A 17,315-nucleotide genomic window follows, 5' to 3' on the forward strand; every position below is an offset into this window, starting at 1 on the left:
AACCGTGGTGGGTCAACCTTTTAAGGTCCAATCTGTATGATCCCTCAGCAGCCAGCCTCCAACAAACTTTACTCATGGATTCTCTCTTTATCTTCATCCTCATGTGATTCCCCAACTAGAGCTCTGCTCTCTTTTCACTAGTCTTCAAATCCCTTCCTCTAATTTGTAAAATAGCACAATCTTCATTTTTATCTCCCTTCCAATTTGCAAAGCCTTCTCCTTCAAAAACTGAAGACATTCTTGTCAATAGAGGGTCACCCAAAGACGTAAATAACTCAGCCACTGTTACCAGAGGCTACTAAGTACTCTACGATCGGGCTCAAACTAACCTTTCAAGTGTATCTTCCCAACATAGGCCAGTGCCGAGAGCAAACTCAAAGAATCTATGCTTGATCTCACTGCTGGACCTTTGCCAAAGACCTTTATACCCTTACCAGTTTCCTGGTCTGTGGTGACAGCGGCGGTCAGACCCACTCCAGAGGAACCCCGGCCAGTGGTGGGGATAGCCCGGGGCGCAGTACACAGCACATAGCGTAGAAGCTGAGACTTGGCAACCGATGGGTCCCCTGTAATTTGGGGGGCAGGGGGAGGAGGGCAGTGGTGACTTGCTGGGAAACTCCTCCCACTGCCCAGCAAGTTCTGCCAAGAGCATAACAGAAATTTATAGTAATTGGTTGTTAATAGTATCCTTTTCACTTTCCCTTCACCATTCATGGAAGAATATATTTTAGATATTATACATCAAGAACCCCAAAAATGAGAATAATATTAAGAAAAGACTTTTTTCCTTTGATAGAACCAAAATACACTACGTAGAAAATACATAATCTTGGGGCGCCTGGGTGGCGCAGTCGGTTAAGCGTCCGACTTCAGCCAGGTCACGATCTCGCGGTCCGTGAGTTCGAGCCCCGCGTCAGGCTCTGGGCTGATGGCTCAGAGCCTGGAGCCTGTTTCCGATTCTGTGTCTCCCTCTCTCTCTGCCCCTCCCCCGTTCATGCTCTGTCTCTCTCTGTCCCAAAAATAAATAAACATTGAAAAAAAAAAAATTTAAAAAAAAGAAAATACATAATCTTACAGACTATAGATTCCCACAACCACACTCCATAAGAGAAGACCGAGAGTCTAAAGCAAATCCCCAATGCCATACCGATTAGGAGAATATTGATGTCCCCACGGATGTGGCTGCCATTTTCTAGGTCTCGTTCCACCCCTCCCAAGAGCAAGCAGAGAATGGCTTTCTTAACATAGTCATGCCCATGGATGCTAGGGGCCAATGACCTGGCCAGCTGGTCAAAGATATCCTATAGGAGGAATAACAAAAGGTGTGAAAAGCCTGGTGAGATTCAGTGTGGTTTGCTGGAGTTCCGCTTTATGCTTTAATCTATAAAAGACTTGAAGAAACCTGCAAATATAACACTGTTTCTAACTGTAAAAGATTTTAAGACAATCATAACTGATCAGAACCATTATCAGACAGAGACAGAGAAAGCCTGGATTCCAAAACTTGCTTAGGGATTTAATATTTAAGAAAAAAAAGTATTTCTAGTTCCTAACATGTTAGGTTTAATAAGAATGTGTATTGTGCTTCCAGTGACCTTTATCACATAGGCATACACAGATGACCCTTGAGCAATGCAGAGGTTAGCGGTGCCAACCCCCTTACGCAGTCAAAAATCACGCAAACTTTTGATTCCAAAACCTTTACTAATACCCTACTCTTGGGGTAAAGCCTTACCAAGAACATAAAATGAGTCAATGAAGACATTTTTGTTAGGATATGTATTCTATGCTCTATTTAGCTAGAGAACGGAAAAGGCCATTAAAAAATCATAAGGAAGAGCAATACATTTACAGTACTTGTATTTATCAGAAAACACCCACAAGTAAGTAAACCCACATAGTTCAAACTCGTGTTGTTCAAGGGTCACTACTTTTTCTTCAATTCTAATGTACTCATTGGTACATTGATATTCTTTAATTCTAGTATTTGTATTAGGTTCACTCAGCAGCCCAGCAGGTAACACAACAAGAAATATTAAACAGCAGAAACACCCATTTACCTGCTGACTGGGTCAAAACTAAAAACTAACACCACATACTTCAAAGGAAAACCTTCCTCCTGATCCAGTACAAAGATGAAAGGTGGCCCATGGCCAAACACAACCCTAACAAATCCATCCCCACCCTCAGATCCCTAAAGGATGCTCAGACCTTGGAACGAGTTTTACTGAACTTCTTGATCTTGGCTATATCCTCAGCAGAGAATGAAGGCTGAACATCCTTGCTCATTTGCTTCACGTTACAGGCAATCAGGATAGTCCTGGGACAAAGAGAGTAAGAGGGAGCCTGCTGTTTTCAATTCTTAACATCAGAGTCAACAGCATGTTGAAAAAAAATTAAAGGAAAAAAGAGAAAAAGACAAGTTGTTCTGAATTCAACAATCAAGTCTCCTCTTAGTCTGTGACACAAATATGCCAATGATTCTTCATCTCAGGAATTTACTCTTTGCTGCCCCACAGAGCTTCCACACAGAAGTGGGGATGAGAGGAAGGTGGGAATATTGAGAAATTCTCCCAGGTAAGCCATTGAGGCTGGAACCATGTTCCCAATACCTCCCACTTTTAGCATAAGATAGTATTATCAATTTTATTTGATAGAGAGGAGGCATCCCATCTCCCAGGCAGGTAGGCTGCTCTACCTGTCCTGACGTGACGCCCCAGAATATGGCAAACTGGTTCAAGAATAACTACAAGAAATGTAAGCTGCCAGCAGTCAAATATCTCACAACTGCCCCTTTACCTGAAGGTCCCTGAAGTATAGCCTCCCTTCTTTCCAGGAAGGCAACGGTAGGTCCCTACCACCTGGACTCGATCACCAGGCTTCACTTATCTACCAAGTCATCATCCAGAAATGACATCCACAGAACGGGGGAGTTGGCCAGCAGGGGCCTTCTCCGGCATCTCCTGGATGGTGATAGTCCTGGTGGTCCTTGTAGACAGAAAGGCCATATTCTGTCTCAAGGGGATTGTTTTCCTCATCCTGAAAAAGACACACAGAAAAGCATTATCTCGTCCTGGTCTTAAAAATGCGATACTCATTTTTATAGGAAACAAATCCAATTTGAAAATGACCTGAGGTTTTAGTATTTAGGAACAAAAACAAGCCAAATGTCTTCTCTAGCTTTTTTCTATTCCCATCTGTTCTAGTAACAAATCATTTAATGGGAGGGGACAACTACAGTCTGAAGGAATCATGGCTATATTAAACATCTAAATTAAGATTCTTATTTCCCCTTTACTATGATGCAATATTTCCACTCCTAGGTCATACCTGACAGAAACATTTGCCCAAAGCCACATACTACAATGTTCACAGCAGTATTATTCTTAATAGCCCAAATTAGAAAATATCCAAATGCCATCAACAGAATCATTAAATAAATGTGGCATTCCACACAAATGAACACTATACAGCAATTGAAATGTATAAATACACCTATTTACAACATGGATGAATCTCATAAATATCTATTGAACAAAGGCAGCCCAACATGGGAGTATTCAGATAAAATATAAAAACAGGCAAGCTAAGTATCAGGATAGGGTTAAGCCTTGGGGAGTGTGGGCCTTCAAAAACTTCTGAATATTAGGAAGGCTCAATTTCCTGGTCTGGATGCTGATTTACAGGTATATTCAGTTTGTGAAACCTTCACTGAGCTGCAAACTCCTGTAAGCTTTCCTGTATGTATATTAAACTTCAGTGAAAACATTTTAAACTTTGATTCTTGCCATTTGAGTTTTCTAAACACACAACGGCTGTGTACTTACTAAGTGCTACATGTACAAGGCATTGTGCTATCATCTCATGAGATTATCTCATATAAGCATCACAACAATTCCGTTAAGCAGGTATTTTCAACATTTAACAAATAAGGAAACTGAGGCTGGAGAGTTCCCCAAAGTCACACAGGAAATTGCAGGGCCCGGACTTGAGGCAAGTATAACTCCAAAGCCATGTTCTTAAGTACCCATACTAGATGACCTCCAGGAGTCCAAAGTATTTCAGGTCTTGAGCAAAGAAGCCTGGCCCCCAGTAATCAACAGAAGAATACTCCCTCAGTAGTTACTGAAGACATTCTAGAAGGAGGGCTCTTAATGAAGAAGAGAGCAGGGTGACTTAGAAAACCCAACTGCGCCTGAAAGTAAAAGACATGTATTCTAGTCTAGGGTCATCACTAACTGAGACCATATGCAAGTCACTTAACCTCTCAAACCTCAGCATTTCACCTAGAGGCTGACTAAAGGTTCTAAAGTATGCTTCAGTTACAATTCTAAGATATTCATTCTTGTTTTATGTTAAGATTCCTGCACTAGCTGAGTTTGAAAACAAGAACTGGGTCTCATTCATATCTGTGTCTGCCACAGAACTTAACAATTCTTTGGATGCAGTGGTTCTCAACTTATTATTTGATGGCAGCGGAAAGGTATTCCTTGATAGAATGAATTCAGACAATCAAGTACCCAATATTAATCATCTTCTGTCTCAATAAATAAGAGGGTCTCACAACGTCCTCATTCAGATCAATCTGACCACTAAGAATACAGAGCCATTTCCAATGCCATTCTTCTCCAAACCTAAAGTAAAATATTTGCAAAGATTTCATAGCAGCAATATAGCGTAAGTATTCTCCCATATTACTTAAGTAGATTATAAACTTGTATATAACTTTGCTAAAAGATCAATGTAGACTGATGGCTTTTTTCCACACTTTCATAATTTGCCAGATTTTCTAAAGTGAGTATTCATTTAAAAAAAAAAAAAAGAATTGAAGGCTTTCCATATTAAACTCTGGCTAGCAACCAATCTTTCCTTTAAATTAATGCTTACTTTTCAGCTTATTTACTTCTAGAAGACTTCAAACATTACACAATTATTTGCATGAAAACAGACATCTTTGATTCCAACCGCCAAGAAGGCCAATTAATCATTCCCCTCACCTTGGTAGGATACTACAGAACTGGACGGAAAAGCCACCAGGCTGGTGAGATCAGAATAGCGTCGCTCTATAGTCTTCTTGGTAGAAGGGCAGTAGTGGACACTGCGGACGACTTTGGGACAGAACTAGAGAGCCTAGGAATAGAAACATGCATAGAAAGTCACGCAACTAGACAGTTTGACAGAGGTGAATCTGACCCAGGCAAGCCTGTCATGACTCCAAATACCGTATTCTTCTGACTAGTTGAAGCTACTTCATTAATACTTACCATTTACTCATCTTTATATTTACATGTAGAACTCAACATATCTGTATAAAATCTAAAGTATAACCGAGCCTGTCCAAGAAGTCATAGGAGTTAAGAATTAGAATGAAGAGATTGCCAAGATTCCCCTACTCTCAGCAGAATTCATCATTCTGGACCCCCTAATGGTGCACACTCACAGCTCCTTCCAGTTTCATCCTGTAAGTTCAATGCTATATGCTACCCAGCTCCTCTCAGCCTCTCCTGGTTTCCCAGCCCCCCCCTAAGTCTATCCCACCTCCATTCCCTTAGTCCCCTATTTGAAGCCACTCACACTTAGTGACAATGCCCTCCACACAGACTACACAGCTGAGGAAGCAGGAAGTGAGAGTCCGGGGAGACACATGCTTAGAGCCAAAGCTGCCCTCCAATCCTATGTAGAACTCTTCATACTGCTTGGCATAGGTAGCATCAATGGAGGCCACAAAATCCTTTAAAGCCCGCTGGAAGGCAACCAGCTCCTCAAAGGCATTGCTCAGGAGGCTGCAGATGGTTAAGAGAAAGAATTATTAAGCAGAGAGAGAAAAATTAAAAAAACTGACCCTCAAAAACAAAAGTGGACATTCCTTGATGATCAAAACAACAAGTGGAAAATCTAGCTCCTCCTTTCTCCTGCCATCTTACAAGACTCAGTAAATTGTATCAGAACTGACAGCGAACTTTACTTCAACTTCTCAACGATGCAGAAATGATACTCAGTTAAACATGGAAGGGGGAGCTCTCCAGAGGAAAATGCCTACCACCCACTTTGGGAAGAAGGAAAAAAACATAGGTGGTAAGGCAATGAGGGTCAAAAACATCTCATCCAGATCCTCTCCTCGGAAGCCTGTTCCAATACGGAGAAAAGAAAAGGGAGCCATTCTCACTCGGAGCCAGGATATCCTCTTGGAAACCCTTGCCACTTAACCGGTTAGGCCCTCTTCTCATTTTTCCTGCGCAGGTCCATTCACATTGACAATCAACCGGTATTGGTTGTCACTGATCAGCTCCCGAACTTTGCTCTGATAAATTCCCTGGTCTTCCTACAAAACAGCCACCACATATCACAACAGCCATAAATTCAAATATAAGATGGTATTTAAACAGAGGCAGTTCTCACGGCAAGATAAAGGTCATTCTCTGCAGCACAGCTGACCCCCAATTTCTCCACATTTTCACTCACTACCTGAAATTCCAAATACACCCTACAAGGCCATTGCAGGAGTTATAATGATTTCCTCAACGCCCATGCTATTATTTCTACTGACAACTACAACTTTTCTGTATGCAGTCATTTCTCAACTTTTAATGGGGAATTAAAACAAGCTCATAATAATAAGTCTACAAGGACGAGTAAAAATCTCGTCAAAACAAGATTAGCATATCAAAATGACTTTTCATTTAAGAATTATGTAGGGAATTAAGAGATTTTATTTCTCGATCAGCTGTATGTAGAATAGGAAAGAGTTCTCTCATATCCAGACCTAAAGGAATAGGGAGCCTTCGCTATTTGTTTACAGATACACTATTATCAACCTTTCAAAATGCTTTACCAGTATTCTAAGGCTTCCAATCATGGATGGCATACAAAACCCCCTTTACCAGCATACCAAATACTTTTCCTCTGCATCTCCTGTGGCATAGAAAAAGAATGCGGCCAAATTAGGAAGAAATCTTTTCTGCCACGTAGGAAGTCAGTGATTAGAATCTGCGCAACTACAACGTAGCGGGTCATTACCGTTCTAACGCACTCTTTCCCCCACACTCCCTCCAAATTCGGAAAGCAGGGAGTGATCTCCAAAAGGTCAAAGGGAGCTTTGCTATTTTGTGTGCACTTGAAAGAAACCCGTCGCCTTTCGCGAGACCCCGCTATCATTTGCACTTAGGAGAAGTTACAGGATAGCTCTGTCAAGGATGCACCTACAGGCGACAAGCTAACGACGGATTCCACCGGGAGAAACGTTACTAGATCGGGCATGGAAAGGTCCTGAGGGGGCCGGTCCGGCCGCAACAGTCCGGAGGCCCAGCAGTCCTCTCGGGAGCTCCGGGGGCCGAGCCACCGCTCGGCGTGGAGCGGCATCTGCCATAGCCAACCTCGGCCCGTCAGCGTCCCCAGGGGCTCCAAGCAACAGAGACTCGTGACCCCGTGCCTTTCTCACCTCGTCATCCAAGAAGTCCAGGTAATCTCTCTGCGCTTCTCGCAGCTCCACGTCGTCCAGTACCACGGTCCCCGCCATGCTCCCCGCCTAGGAACTGCTACCTCCAAGCCCGCGCGAAGGGTCCCCAGCTGACCCCGCCCCGGCGCGAAAACTTCCGAACTTTTCCCGCCACCAAAGGCTACGTTGAGAAGGGGCGGGGCTTTTCTGGGGATATTCACATTCTGATTGGCTGATTCCTCTTACGCCAAAATAGTGAGTGTCCAATCGAGAACTTTTTCTTCTTCGGCTTTACGGAGCTGCGCCTTGCCGTGGCGGGAAATGTGACCTCCGGGGCCGTCTGTTTCTTCCTTCACTGACAAGAAAACTGACCAATGGGGCCGAGAGGAGGCTCGCGAAGTCTGGTCATTGGGCAGCCGGGCAAGACCGGGAAGCACTGCGTTCTGGGAGTCGTAGTCTTCCCCCTTTTACCGGATGTTTTGCAGCGTTTTTTCAAGCCGAGGTTCCTTGACCTGCAGCTGAGTGAGGAAATCGCCTGGCGGTTGGACTGGAAGTAGCCGAAATGTCAGAGAATGGGAGTTGATACTCAGGGAGATAAAAACATAAAAGCAAATCGTTTTTTAAATGTATTAAACCAAGTGTACTGGATATGTTTCCCAAGCAACTGCCCTCAGGTGGAATTCCGAAAAAACAAAGTGGATTTTGAGAATCTGTGGGGTGGAAATAGAACAATAGCATCTTTGGGAAAGGTTCTTTAGTTCAGCGACCCATTTGCTCTCTGACTACCGTTGCCTGAAATACCCGTAAACATATCAGGCCGCGGAGGAGGGCGAAGTGAAAGAAACATTTTCAGTATCGTATCCCGCCCCCCACCTAGAGATGGCCTCGCGTGTTATTCTACAAAGGTCTGGACATAATTACTACACCATCTTACTTGCAAATGGGTAAGTTAAAGCTTTCTCGCCTTCGAAGGAGATCACAAGATCTTTTAAAATAACTTCGTTTATTGAAAGATAATTAACCCGAAGAAGAAACAGGGGAAAAAAAAGTGTTTCAACCACTCTTTTAAGTATCAGTCGTAATTAAGATACAGTAAATCTGAAATTACAAATAACTAAAAGATCAATTGCACGTACAAGGTTTTTTGTTTTGTTTTTAATCTTTAATAAGTGTACGACTCAATAAATTGTTATTATGTGTGTACTCAAATGTCTTCAGGACTTACTGTGCCCTGCTAAGTATTCTAAGTGTAGTCTGCCTAAACAAAATATATATGCCATCTATATGTATGTGAAATATGTATTTTTAGTTATTACACAATTTATAGTATCTTTGTGTTTGGTGTCATCCTGGTGGGCAGGTACATTGATCCTTAGTCAAGGAAAATGGGTGCTCATCTGACTGCTTGCTTTTGTTTATATTAACAGGCAAATTTTTTAAAAAAAATAGAAATTCTAGATGAGGATCCTGTTTGCAATTATATAGTAAGAGATAATTCCATATTAATTTAAAAGTGCCTTTATCACCTGATTATAACTATCATTTTATGAATATATTGAAAGCAGTACTGATGATATTCTCAGCTCTGTAAACAAATTGAAATTAATACTACGAGAATCAGGAAGCTTAGTTCAAGCAAGCAAATTAAGCAAATAATTTCATTTGTAAAGGAAAAATCCAAAGAAGTGAGAGTATGAAACCAAATCTTTGACTCTAACACACTTTTCTGTGGGCTTCAGTTTCCTCATACAAAAGATGAGGAAATTAGAAAACTTCTAATTATTTATCCCATTCTAACATTCCGTGAGCCTATGGCAAATTTGGAAACTGTGTAAAGACAATTCCATTTAAAATTAATCATACTGTGTTTCTTGATAAAGACTTTATTTGCTTTAATGTCATAATCTTCAGTCATGAAGGACTTTTGGATATTTAATTGGTGTTTCTCCCATTCATTAGGGTGTAGATCTTTGAGCAAAGAAATTGTTTCATTTATTATTCCCTACTCCTCCAAACTATTCAGAAAGAAAAATCAATCAGGTTGCTGCTAAAAAAAATAAAATTAAATAAAAAAAAAAGTTAGGGGCATTTGTACACATCTTATATAGAGTCTACTTGAGCTTAGCCAATGTACTTCTTCAGAATGAAGCACATGTAACCTGATGAAGTAGTGGATCAATAGTTTCCATTTTTGCTCACATTCTTGCTTTCCCTCTGTATCCATTCTCTCCACCCTATGTCTTGATGGACCTAAGCCAGTCTCCAAGGCTAAAGAAACACTAGGGGGCTCCCTGGAGAGCAGAAGTATGTAGGAAGATGGTAGAAAACAAAACTTGCAAAGAATATGCAGTACTTCCATTTTCCATGTCCTTAGAGACCAAAAAGTACCCAAAGGCACCATAAGAAATATGATTTATTCTCACTAAATGATACACATCTTTGTTCAAACCAATGAACAATATTATGTGTTGCAAGACTTCAAACAATACCCTGTGATTAAAGACTAGCTTTAGGCATCCAGGAAAATGCCATCGGCCATTATAGACGTTTATCATTCTCTCAAAGGCCACAAAAGATTGGAAGTAAAAAATTCTATACCTCTAGGTGCCAGAGCAGCCTAAGGAATAACCTACAGGTCCAGGCTTGCCCTGGCCAAGCAGATCTCTTCCTTTATGTTATACAGACTAGTCAGAATATTCTCCAGCTGACATAGTGTAGGGTCTTGAGCACCAAGATCAGCAGCCTCATTTCTCTTTCTGGCTGCTCTAGTTATTAGTTGTGTGACCGTGGGCAACTTATTTAGTTACTCTACCTCAGTTTCCTCATCTTGAAAAATTAGAAGTAGTATCTAATTTAAAGAATGACTTGAGTATTCAGTGAGGTAATAACAGGTAAATACTGAGAAAAGTGCCTGGCATGTAGTAAGCACTAAATAAATGTTAACCACTGGTGGTGGTGGTGGTGAGATGGTGGTGCAGGTATTAGTGGTTGAAGGAGAGTCAAGAGATGTTGGAAGAAAAGGGGAGGAAGCACTCTGGTGAATTCTGGAGCAATTCAAACAATCATATTCAAGCCTCCTCCCCACTCCCACCGAAAGCTTAGAATAGAACCAATCAATGCATTTCTTTCAGTGAGAGTTTGTTGGCTGCAAATCCAGTAGGCTAAAGGAGTGATACATTCAGAAAGTATTGTCTGGCCCTAATTCTGCCTGTGTTGAGAACCATCAGAGGCATTTGCTCCATGCTTAAGGAACACTATGGAAGAAGACCAAATGGTCTCTGGAGTTAGCCAGCATGTCTTATACCAACAGGAGAGTGTCATAGCATCTGCTCCTATTCTTTGCTTCCTGGAATCCTTCAGGTTAGATATGCTATAAAAAGCAGGAAAATGCAGGAGCCAAAGGGCATCAGTGATCCTGATTTGCCCACTAGATTTGACAACATAGTTGGCATACTGACAATTTGTGATTAATTGTTGTTTGCCAAAGTTAATTTCAGCAATTGGGTTACTTAGTCCTGGAAAGGTCATCTCCATTCCTTTTTTTTTAACCAAGATTTTATTGACAAATAAAAGGTCATTCCCATTCTTAATTTCACAAATTTCCCCAAAGCTCTGTTTGAAGAGTTTTGCTTCAGTGCTTAAAGATTTGCAGGAGAAAATTACCAAAAACTTACTGAGTAAATAACTCATTTACATATGAGATTCTCTAATAATAAACACTCTGGAAATCTGTCTTGATTTGTGTACACTTAAAAAAATACAGACTCTATGCTTTTAATTGTGCCAATATAATAAAATGATGAAGAGATTTAGTGTATCAGTCAGCCAAATATTAGTTGAACATTTGTATACCAAATTCTGTCCTTGACCAGAGACTTTAGCTCAGTACTGCCCAATGGAAATACAACGCATGACACATATATAACGTAAAGTTTTCTAGTACCTACGTTTTAAAAAGTAAAAACAGTTTTTACTTTTGAGAGGTGAAATTAATTTGACAATACATTTTATTTAACCCCATTTATTTAAAATATCACTTCAATATGTAGTCAATATAAAAGAAGTATTAATAAAATATTTTACTTTAAAAAATTTTTTTCCGTTTTGAGAGCAAGAGAGAGTGCACGAGCATGCACGTGCAATTGGGGAAGTGGGGAGGGGCTGCAGGAACGGGAGGGAGATCTTAAGCAGGCTCCAAGCTCAGCACAGAGCCAAGGCTGAGGTGGGGCTTGATCCCAGGACCTTGAGATCATGACCTGAGCTGAAATCAAGAGTCAGATACTTAACCCATCGAGTCACCCAGGCACCCCTTCCTTTTTTCTATACTGAGTCTTAAAAATCCAGTGTGATTTTTATACTTACCCACATCCCAATTCAGACTTGCCACAATTTGGAAGCTCGGTTACCACATGTGGGTATTATCTACCATATTAGCACAACTTTAGAATACAAAAATCTATCTCTTGAAATAGGTTATGATTTAACTTGAAAAAATAGCAACAATTTATTGAACATGTACAATGTGTCAGACACTATGCTAAGTATTTTACCATATAATCTCATTTAATCTTTAAAATACTTTGTGATGTGGTTATTTTTTTTTTAAGTTTATTTCTTTGTTTTGAGACAGAGACAGTGTGAATGGGGGAGGGGTAGAGAGAGAGGAAGACAAAGAATCCCAAGCAGGCTTCGTGCTGCCAGCGAAGAGCCCAATGCGGGCTCGAACTCATGAAACCATGAGATCATGACCTGAGCCAAAACCAGCCACCCAGGCACTCCACGATATGGTTATTTTTAATTCTCATTTTACAGATGAGGAGACTACAGCTTTAAAGATCCCAGGGGGTGCCTGGGTGGCTCAATTGGTTAAGCCTCCTATTTCAGCTCAGGTCACAATTTTGCAGTCCGTGGGCTCAAGCCCCGTGTCGGGCTCATGCTGACAACTCAGAGCCTGGAGTCTGCTCTCTCTTTCTCTCTCTCTCTCAAAAATGAATAAACATTAAAAAAATATATATCCCAGAATCCCATACCAGTAAAGGTCAAAAGCTGGATATGAACCAAGGTCTGTATCACTATACTGAATACTCCTTTAAGAACAAATGAGTATGTTAAGATCCAAATGCAGAATCTTACCCAACAGACTTACTAGAATTCACTTAAATATTGATCAAATGGATATTTATATTTTAAAATACTTTACTTGGGGTAAGTAAACCATACATCATAATTTTGAAGTTTCAAAATATTTTATTAAAAAAAATTTTTTTAATGTTTGTTTATTTTTGAGGATCAGAGAGAGACAGAGTGTAAGCGGGGAAGGGGCAGAGAGAGAGGAAGACACAGAATCTGAGGCAGGCTCCAGGCTCTGAGCTGTTAGCACAGAGCCCAATGTGGGGCTCAAACTCACTAGCCGTGAGATTATGACCTGAGCTGAAGTTGGATGCTTAACTGACTGAGCCATCCAGGCGCCCCTCAAAAGTATTTTAAATGCTTATCTTTATTCAGCTGACAGAGCTTTGAGGTGAGGATATTTATTTATACTACAAATAATGATGCCAGGTTTTTTTTATTATATGCAAGGTATTTAGGAGGATACAAAGATGAGTAAGATGAGAAGTTTACAATCTAGTATGAAAAATAAGGCACAAACATAAATTACCCTGGGAAAAGGCAACATGTGTTCTAGGCATGGTACAAAGTGCCATATGAGTTAAAAAATGGCAGATATAAATTTGCACAGGAGTCCAGGCAAAAACCTCTTTGACCCCAGCCACAGCAGCTTCTTATTCAGCATGTCTCTGGAGGCAAGGGAAACAAAAAAACTCATCAAGAGCTTCTGTACAGCAAAGGAAATAATCAGAAAAGCTAAAAGGCAACTGACAGAATGGGAGAAGATATTTGCAAATGACATATAAGATAAAAGGTTAGTATCCAAAATCTATAAAGAACTTTTCAAACTCAACACCCAAAAAAACTAATCCAGTGAAGAAATGGGCAAAAGACATGAATAGACACTTCTCCAAAGAAGACATCCAGATGGCCAACCAACACATGAAAAAATGCTCAACATCACTCATCATCAGGGAAATACAAAGCAAAACCACAGTGAGATACCACTTCACACCGTCAGAATAGCTAAAATTAACAACTCAGCAACATTGGATGTTGGCAAGGATGCAGAGAAAGAGAATCTCTTTTGCACTGCTGGTGGGAATGCAAACTGATGCAGCCACTCTGGAAAACAGTGTGGAGGTTCCTCACAAATTTTAAAATAGGACTGCCTTATGGCCCAGCAATTCCACTACTAGGTATTTATCCAAGGGATATAGGTGTGTTGTTTTGAAGGTACATATGCACCACAATGTTTCTGGCAGCACTATCAATAATAGCCAAAGTATGAAAAGAACCCAAATGTGTCCATCAACAGATGAATGGATAAAGAAGATGAATGGATAAACAGATGAATGGATGGATATATATATATATATATATATATATACATACACACACACACATATATATATACACACATATATATATACACATATATATACACATATATACATATACATACATATGTACATACACACACAATGGAATACTACTCGGCAATGAAAAAGATTGAAATCTTGCCATTTGCAACAACATGGATGGAACTAGAGGGTATTATGCTAAGTGAAATGAGAGAAAGACAAATATCATATGACTTCACTCATGTGGAATTTAAAATACAAAACAGGAACATAAGGGAAGGAAAGAAAAAATAATATAAAAACAGGGAGGGGGACAAAACATAAGAGACTCTTAAATACAGAGAACAAATTGAGGGTTGCTGGAGGGGTTGTGGGTGGGGGGATGGGCTAAATGGGTAAGGGGCATTAAGGAAGACACTTGTTGGGATGAGCTCTGGGTGTTATACATAGGGGATGAATCACTGGATTCTACTCCTGAAATCACTATTGCACTATATGCTAACTAAGTTGGATGTAAATTTAAAAAATAAATTATTTTTTTAAAAAATAAATTGAATAAAATTTGCACAGGAGTGATGATGGGAAACTAAAGAAAGGGGATGGTATTTGGTTTGAGAATCAAAAGGTGGGCAATATTTCCAGCAGAGAGATCTGACAGCAATGACATTCAAAGCAAAATATAAAGGCAGGTGAGTACACAGTGAAGCAAGGGTTCATTGGGCCTGACTATAGGGGACACTGACCAGCAGAGTTAGAAGGCTGTGCTTGATTTCATAGGCAAAAGGCAGCCATTGATAGTCTTTGAGCAAAGGGAAGACTGTATGAAGTTGTGCTTTAGGAAGGTTAATCGGGCTACAGAATATGTAGTATGGATTATTTTTAAATATTTATTTATTTTGAGAGAGAAAGAGAACACATGTGTAAGCATGCAGATAGAGAGAGGGAGAATCCCAAGCAGGCTCCACCCTGTCAGCCCAGAACCCAGCTCGGGGCTCCATCTCTCGAACCTCAAGACCATGGCCTGAACCAAAATCAAGAGTCACACGAACTGAGCCACCCAGGTGCTCCTAGAATGGATTACTTTAATCAAATAAAAGAAATCAGGCTGGAAAGTGTGTGCAAAGAAAGAACTAAAAGAGAAGAATGGGAGTGAAACATTTCAAAGGAAAAATGGACACATCTAAAAGCTATTTAAATGGAAGTAGGAATGAAGGAAAGAGAGATGAAAATTATGTATATGTAGAAAAAATGCACGTGCTTCACACACAGTGCCTCAAGTGCTTACAAAAGCTTCTAGTTGCTAATGATACTTAATTAGATTACTGTTTAGAATGAATAATTGTTTTGCAGTTAAGACACAGAAGAAAAGAAATTTAAGAGGCAACCTACATCTTTCAAAACACCAGTAATCAGGAGAGGAATACAGCTTTGACATTTAGTTCCAAAACTTTGTCTGGGACAGCATAGAAAAAGAAGGAAAATAACATTCTGTTGAATTTTAAAACAAAGTATATATAAACTATATCTCAATAAAGCAGACTGTTCATAAATTATGCTTCCATCAAGTTTATTCTAAAAATCTAAACAAAGGAAATAAATCATAAAAGCAGCATGACTGCATTTGGTCAGTGGCAGGTGGTGGGGGGAGTGTTGGGGGAAGCCAGTGCTCTTTGAAGTAAGCTAAATGTCACTTTTAATTGGCTCCATGTCATTTGCCTAAGAACCTAGTTCCTGTGCACAGCATTCACAACCAGTTTGACAGACCAGAAACCAGGGTTTAGGAAGACTGAATCTCATTGCATCCCCTACTCACTGAACATTTGACATTGACATGGAGCAGAATTTGAAAGATGCTTGTGAGGCACTTTGGAACATAAGCCACAGAGATGGTTGTATTGATCACTCACTTTCCCTTTATAGAAATATATTAAGATCACATCCTATATTCTTCACCCCCAGCTTATAACCTACTGTACACTTCCAGCACCTTCTTATATTCTTCTAGCTCAGTGTGGGGATCTTTAGATAAAAAGAAATACAGGCCTTCATTATCCCTCTTCCAGCCCTCCAATATTCCATTGGTTTTAGAGAGTATAGAAAAACCATTAACACTCTAGTTTTGTATTTTAAGTGCTACACCAATCAAACCAAAAATCTCTGAAAAGCTGAGAGGATTAGTGTTTACCTCTTTTCCCCAGGCTTTCAACTGGATTCTTTGATGAGCCTCCAAAAAATATCTCTGATCTGAAAACAAACCCAGATGGATATTTTTCCTGGCCTATTTTCATCTGGTTAGCCACCCGTTTCTTTCTGTGCCAATACAGGAAGGGAATATGAGAAAATGGAAGATGTTGGCTCAAAGCCCTAGAGGTCTGGGGAAAGTGACTTTTAAAATAATCATTCTTTATGCACTGCCATGCTCCAATGCCACCTTCATTGATGGCAAATGCAAAGTATGCCAACAGTGTTTATTAAAAAAATAAATGAGTATCAGGGTGAATACTAAAACTTCAAAAGTGGAAGTTACTGTTGAGGCCATTTAATTTAAAGCCCCATCATAATCTAGACAACTGAAGTCCAGAGAAATTTAATTAGATTCTAAAATCAACATATTTAAAATAAATAGGTAAAGAAACAGTATACAACAAGACCCTGAAAGAAAAGTAGGTTTGAGCAAATCAAACTTTTACAATTGAAAAATACAGTTATTTAAAAAATAAAGTAATGGACTGATTAAAAGCAGAATAGACACATTTGAAAAGAGAATTAGTAAACTAGAAGATGGAGCAGAGGAAATTGCCATAATGCATATGCATAATGCAGAGTAGAAGAAACGAAAAATATGAAGAGGAGTTAAGAGAAATGAATGATAGAAGGAAAAGTTTCAAATATATATATATTTTTATTTTTTTTTAATGTTTATTTTTGAGACAGAGCATGAACGGGGGAGGGTCAGAGAGAGGGAGACACAGAATCTGAAACAGGCTCCAGGCTCTGAGCTGTCAGCACAGAGCCCGACGTGGGGCTCAAACTCAACAGACTGCAAGATCATGACCTGAGCCGAAGTCGGCCGCTTAACCGACTGAGCCACCCAGGCGCCCCAAAAGTTTCAAATATATTTAATGGGAATTCTAGATGGAGAAGAATTAAGGAAATAGATAATAGATAAAAATTTTCCAGAATTGGTCAACGACAAGAATCCTCAGATTAAAGAATCACAATGAATCCAAAGCAAGGAATATGAAATTAAACCTTCATTTAGACACACTGTAATGAAACCCAGAAAATGGGGGAAATATTAAAAGTAATCCAAAAAAGAACAGTTTAGACTGGCCACAGATTTGACAATTATAACAACAAAGGTTAAAAAACAATGGAATAATATTTTCAATTCCCAAAGAAAATAA

General features: G+C 39.8%; 1 protein-coding gene and 1 long non-coding RNA gene across 2 annotated transcripts in view; one reads left to right on the forward strand and one right to left on the reverse strand.

The window, feature by feature from the left end:
* Positions 1–17,315, reverse strand: part of MCM3 (minichromosome maintenance complex component 3) — a 42,700-nt gene that overhangs the window by 10,623 nt on the left and 14,762 nt on the right. Inside the window, 11 exon segments of the mRNA XM_030315708.1 lie at positions 435–566; positions 1,148–1,301; positions 2,212–2,320; positions 2,800–2,978; positions 2,980–3,039; positions 4,998–5,009; positions 5,011–5,117; positions 5,563–5,783; positions 6,203–6,243; positions 6,245–6,322; positions 7,439–8,020. Coding sequence (XP_030171568.1) covers positions 435–566; positions 1,148–1,301; positions 2,212–2,320; positions 2,800–2,978; positions 2,980–3,039; positions 4,998–5,009; positions 5,011–5,117; positions 5,563–5,783; positions 6,203–6,243; positions 6,245–6,322; positions 7,439–7,516 — 1,171 coding nt within the window. The 5' untranslated portion in view covers positions 7,517–8,020.
* LOC116738075 overlaps positions 7,976–17,315 on the forward strand; it is a 71,038-nt gene continuing 61,698 nt past the window's right edge. The window contains exon 1 of the long non-coding RNA XR_004343639.1: positions 7,976–8,379. This is a non-coding gene — a long non-coding RNA (uncharacterized LOC116738075). The remainder of the gene's footprint in view (positions 8,380–17,315) is intronic.

This window comes from Lynx canadensis, chromosome B2, assembly GCF_007474595.2.
Source record: "Lynx canadensis isolate LIC74 chromosome B2, mLynCan4.pri.v2, whole genome shotgun sequence".
Lineage (NCBI taxonomy): Eukaryota > Metazoa > Chordata > Mammalia > Carnivora > Felidae > Lynx > Lynx canadensis.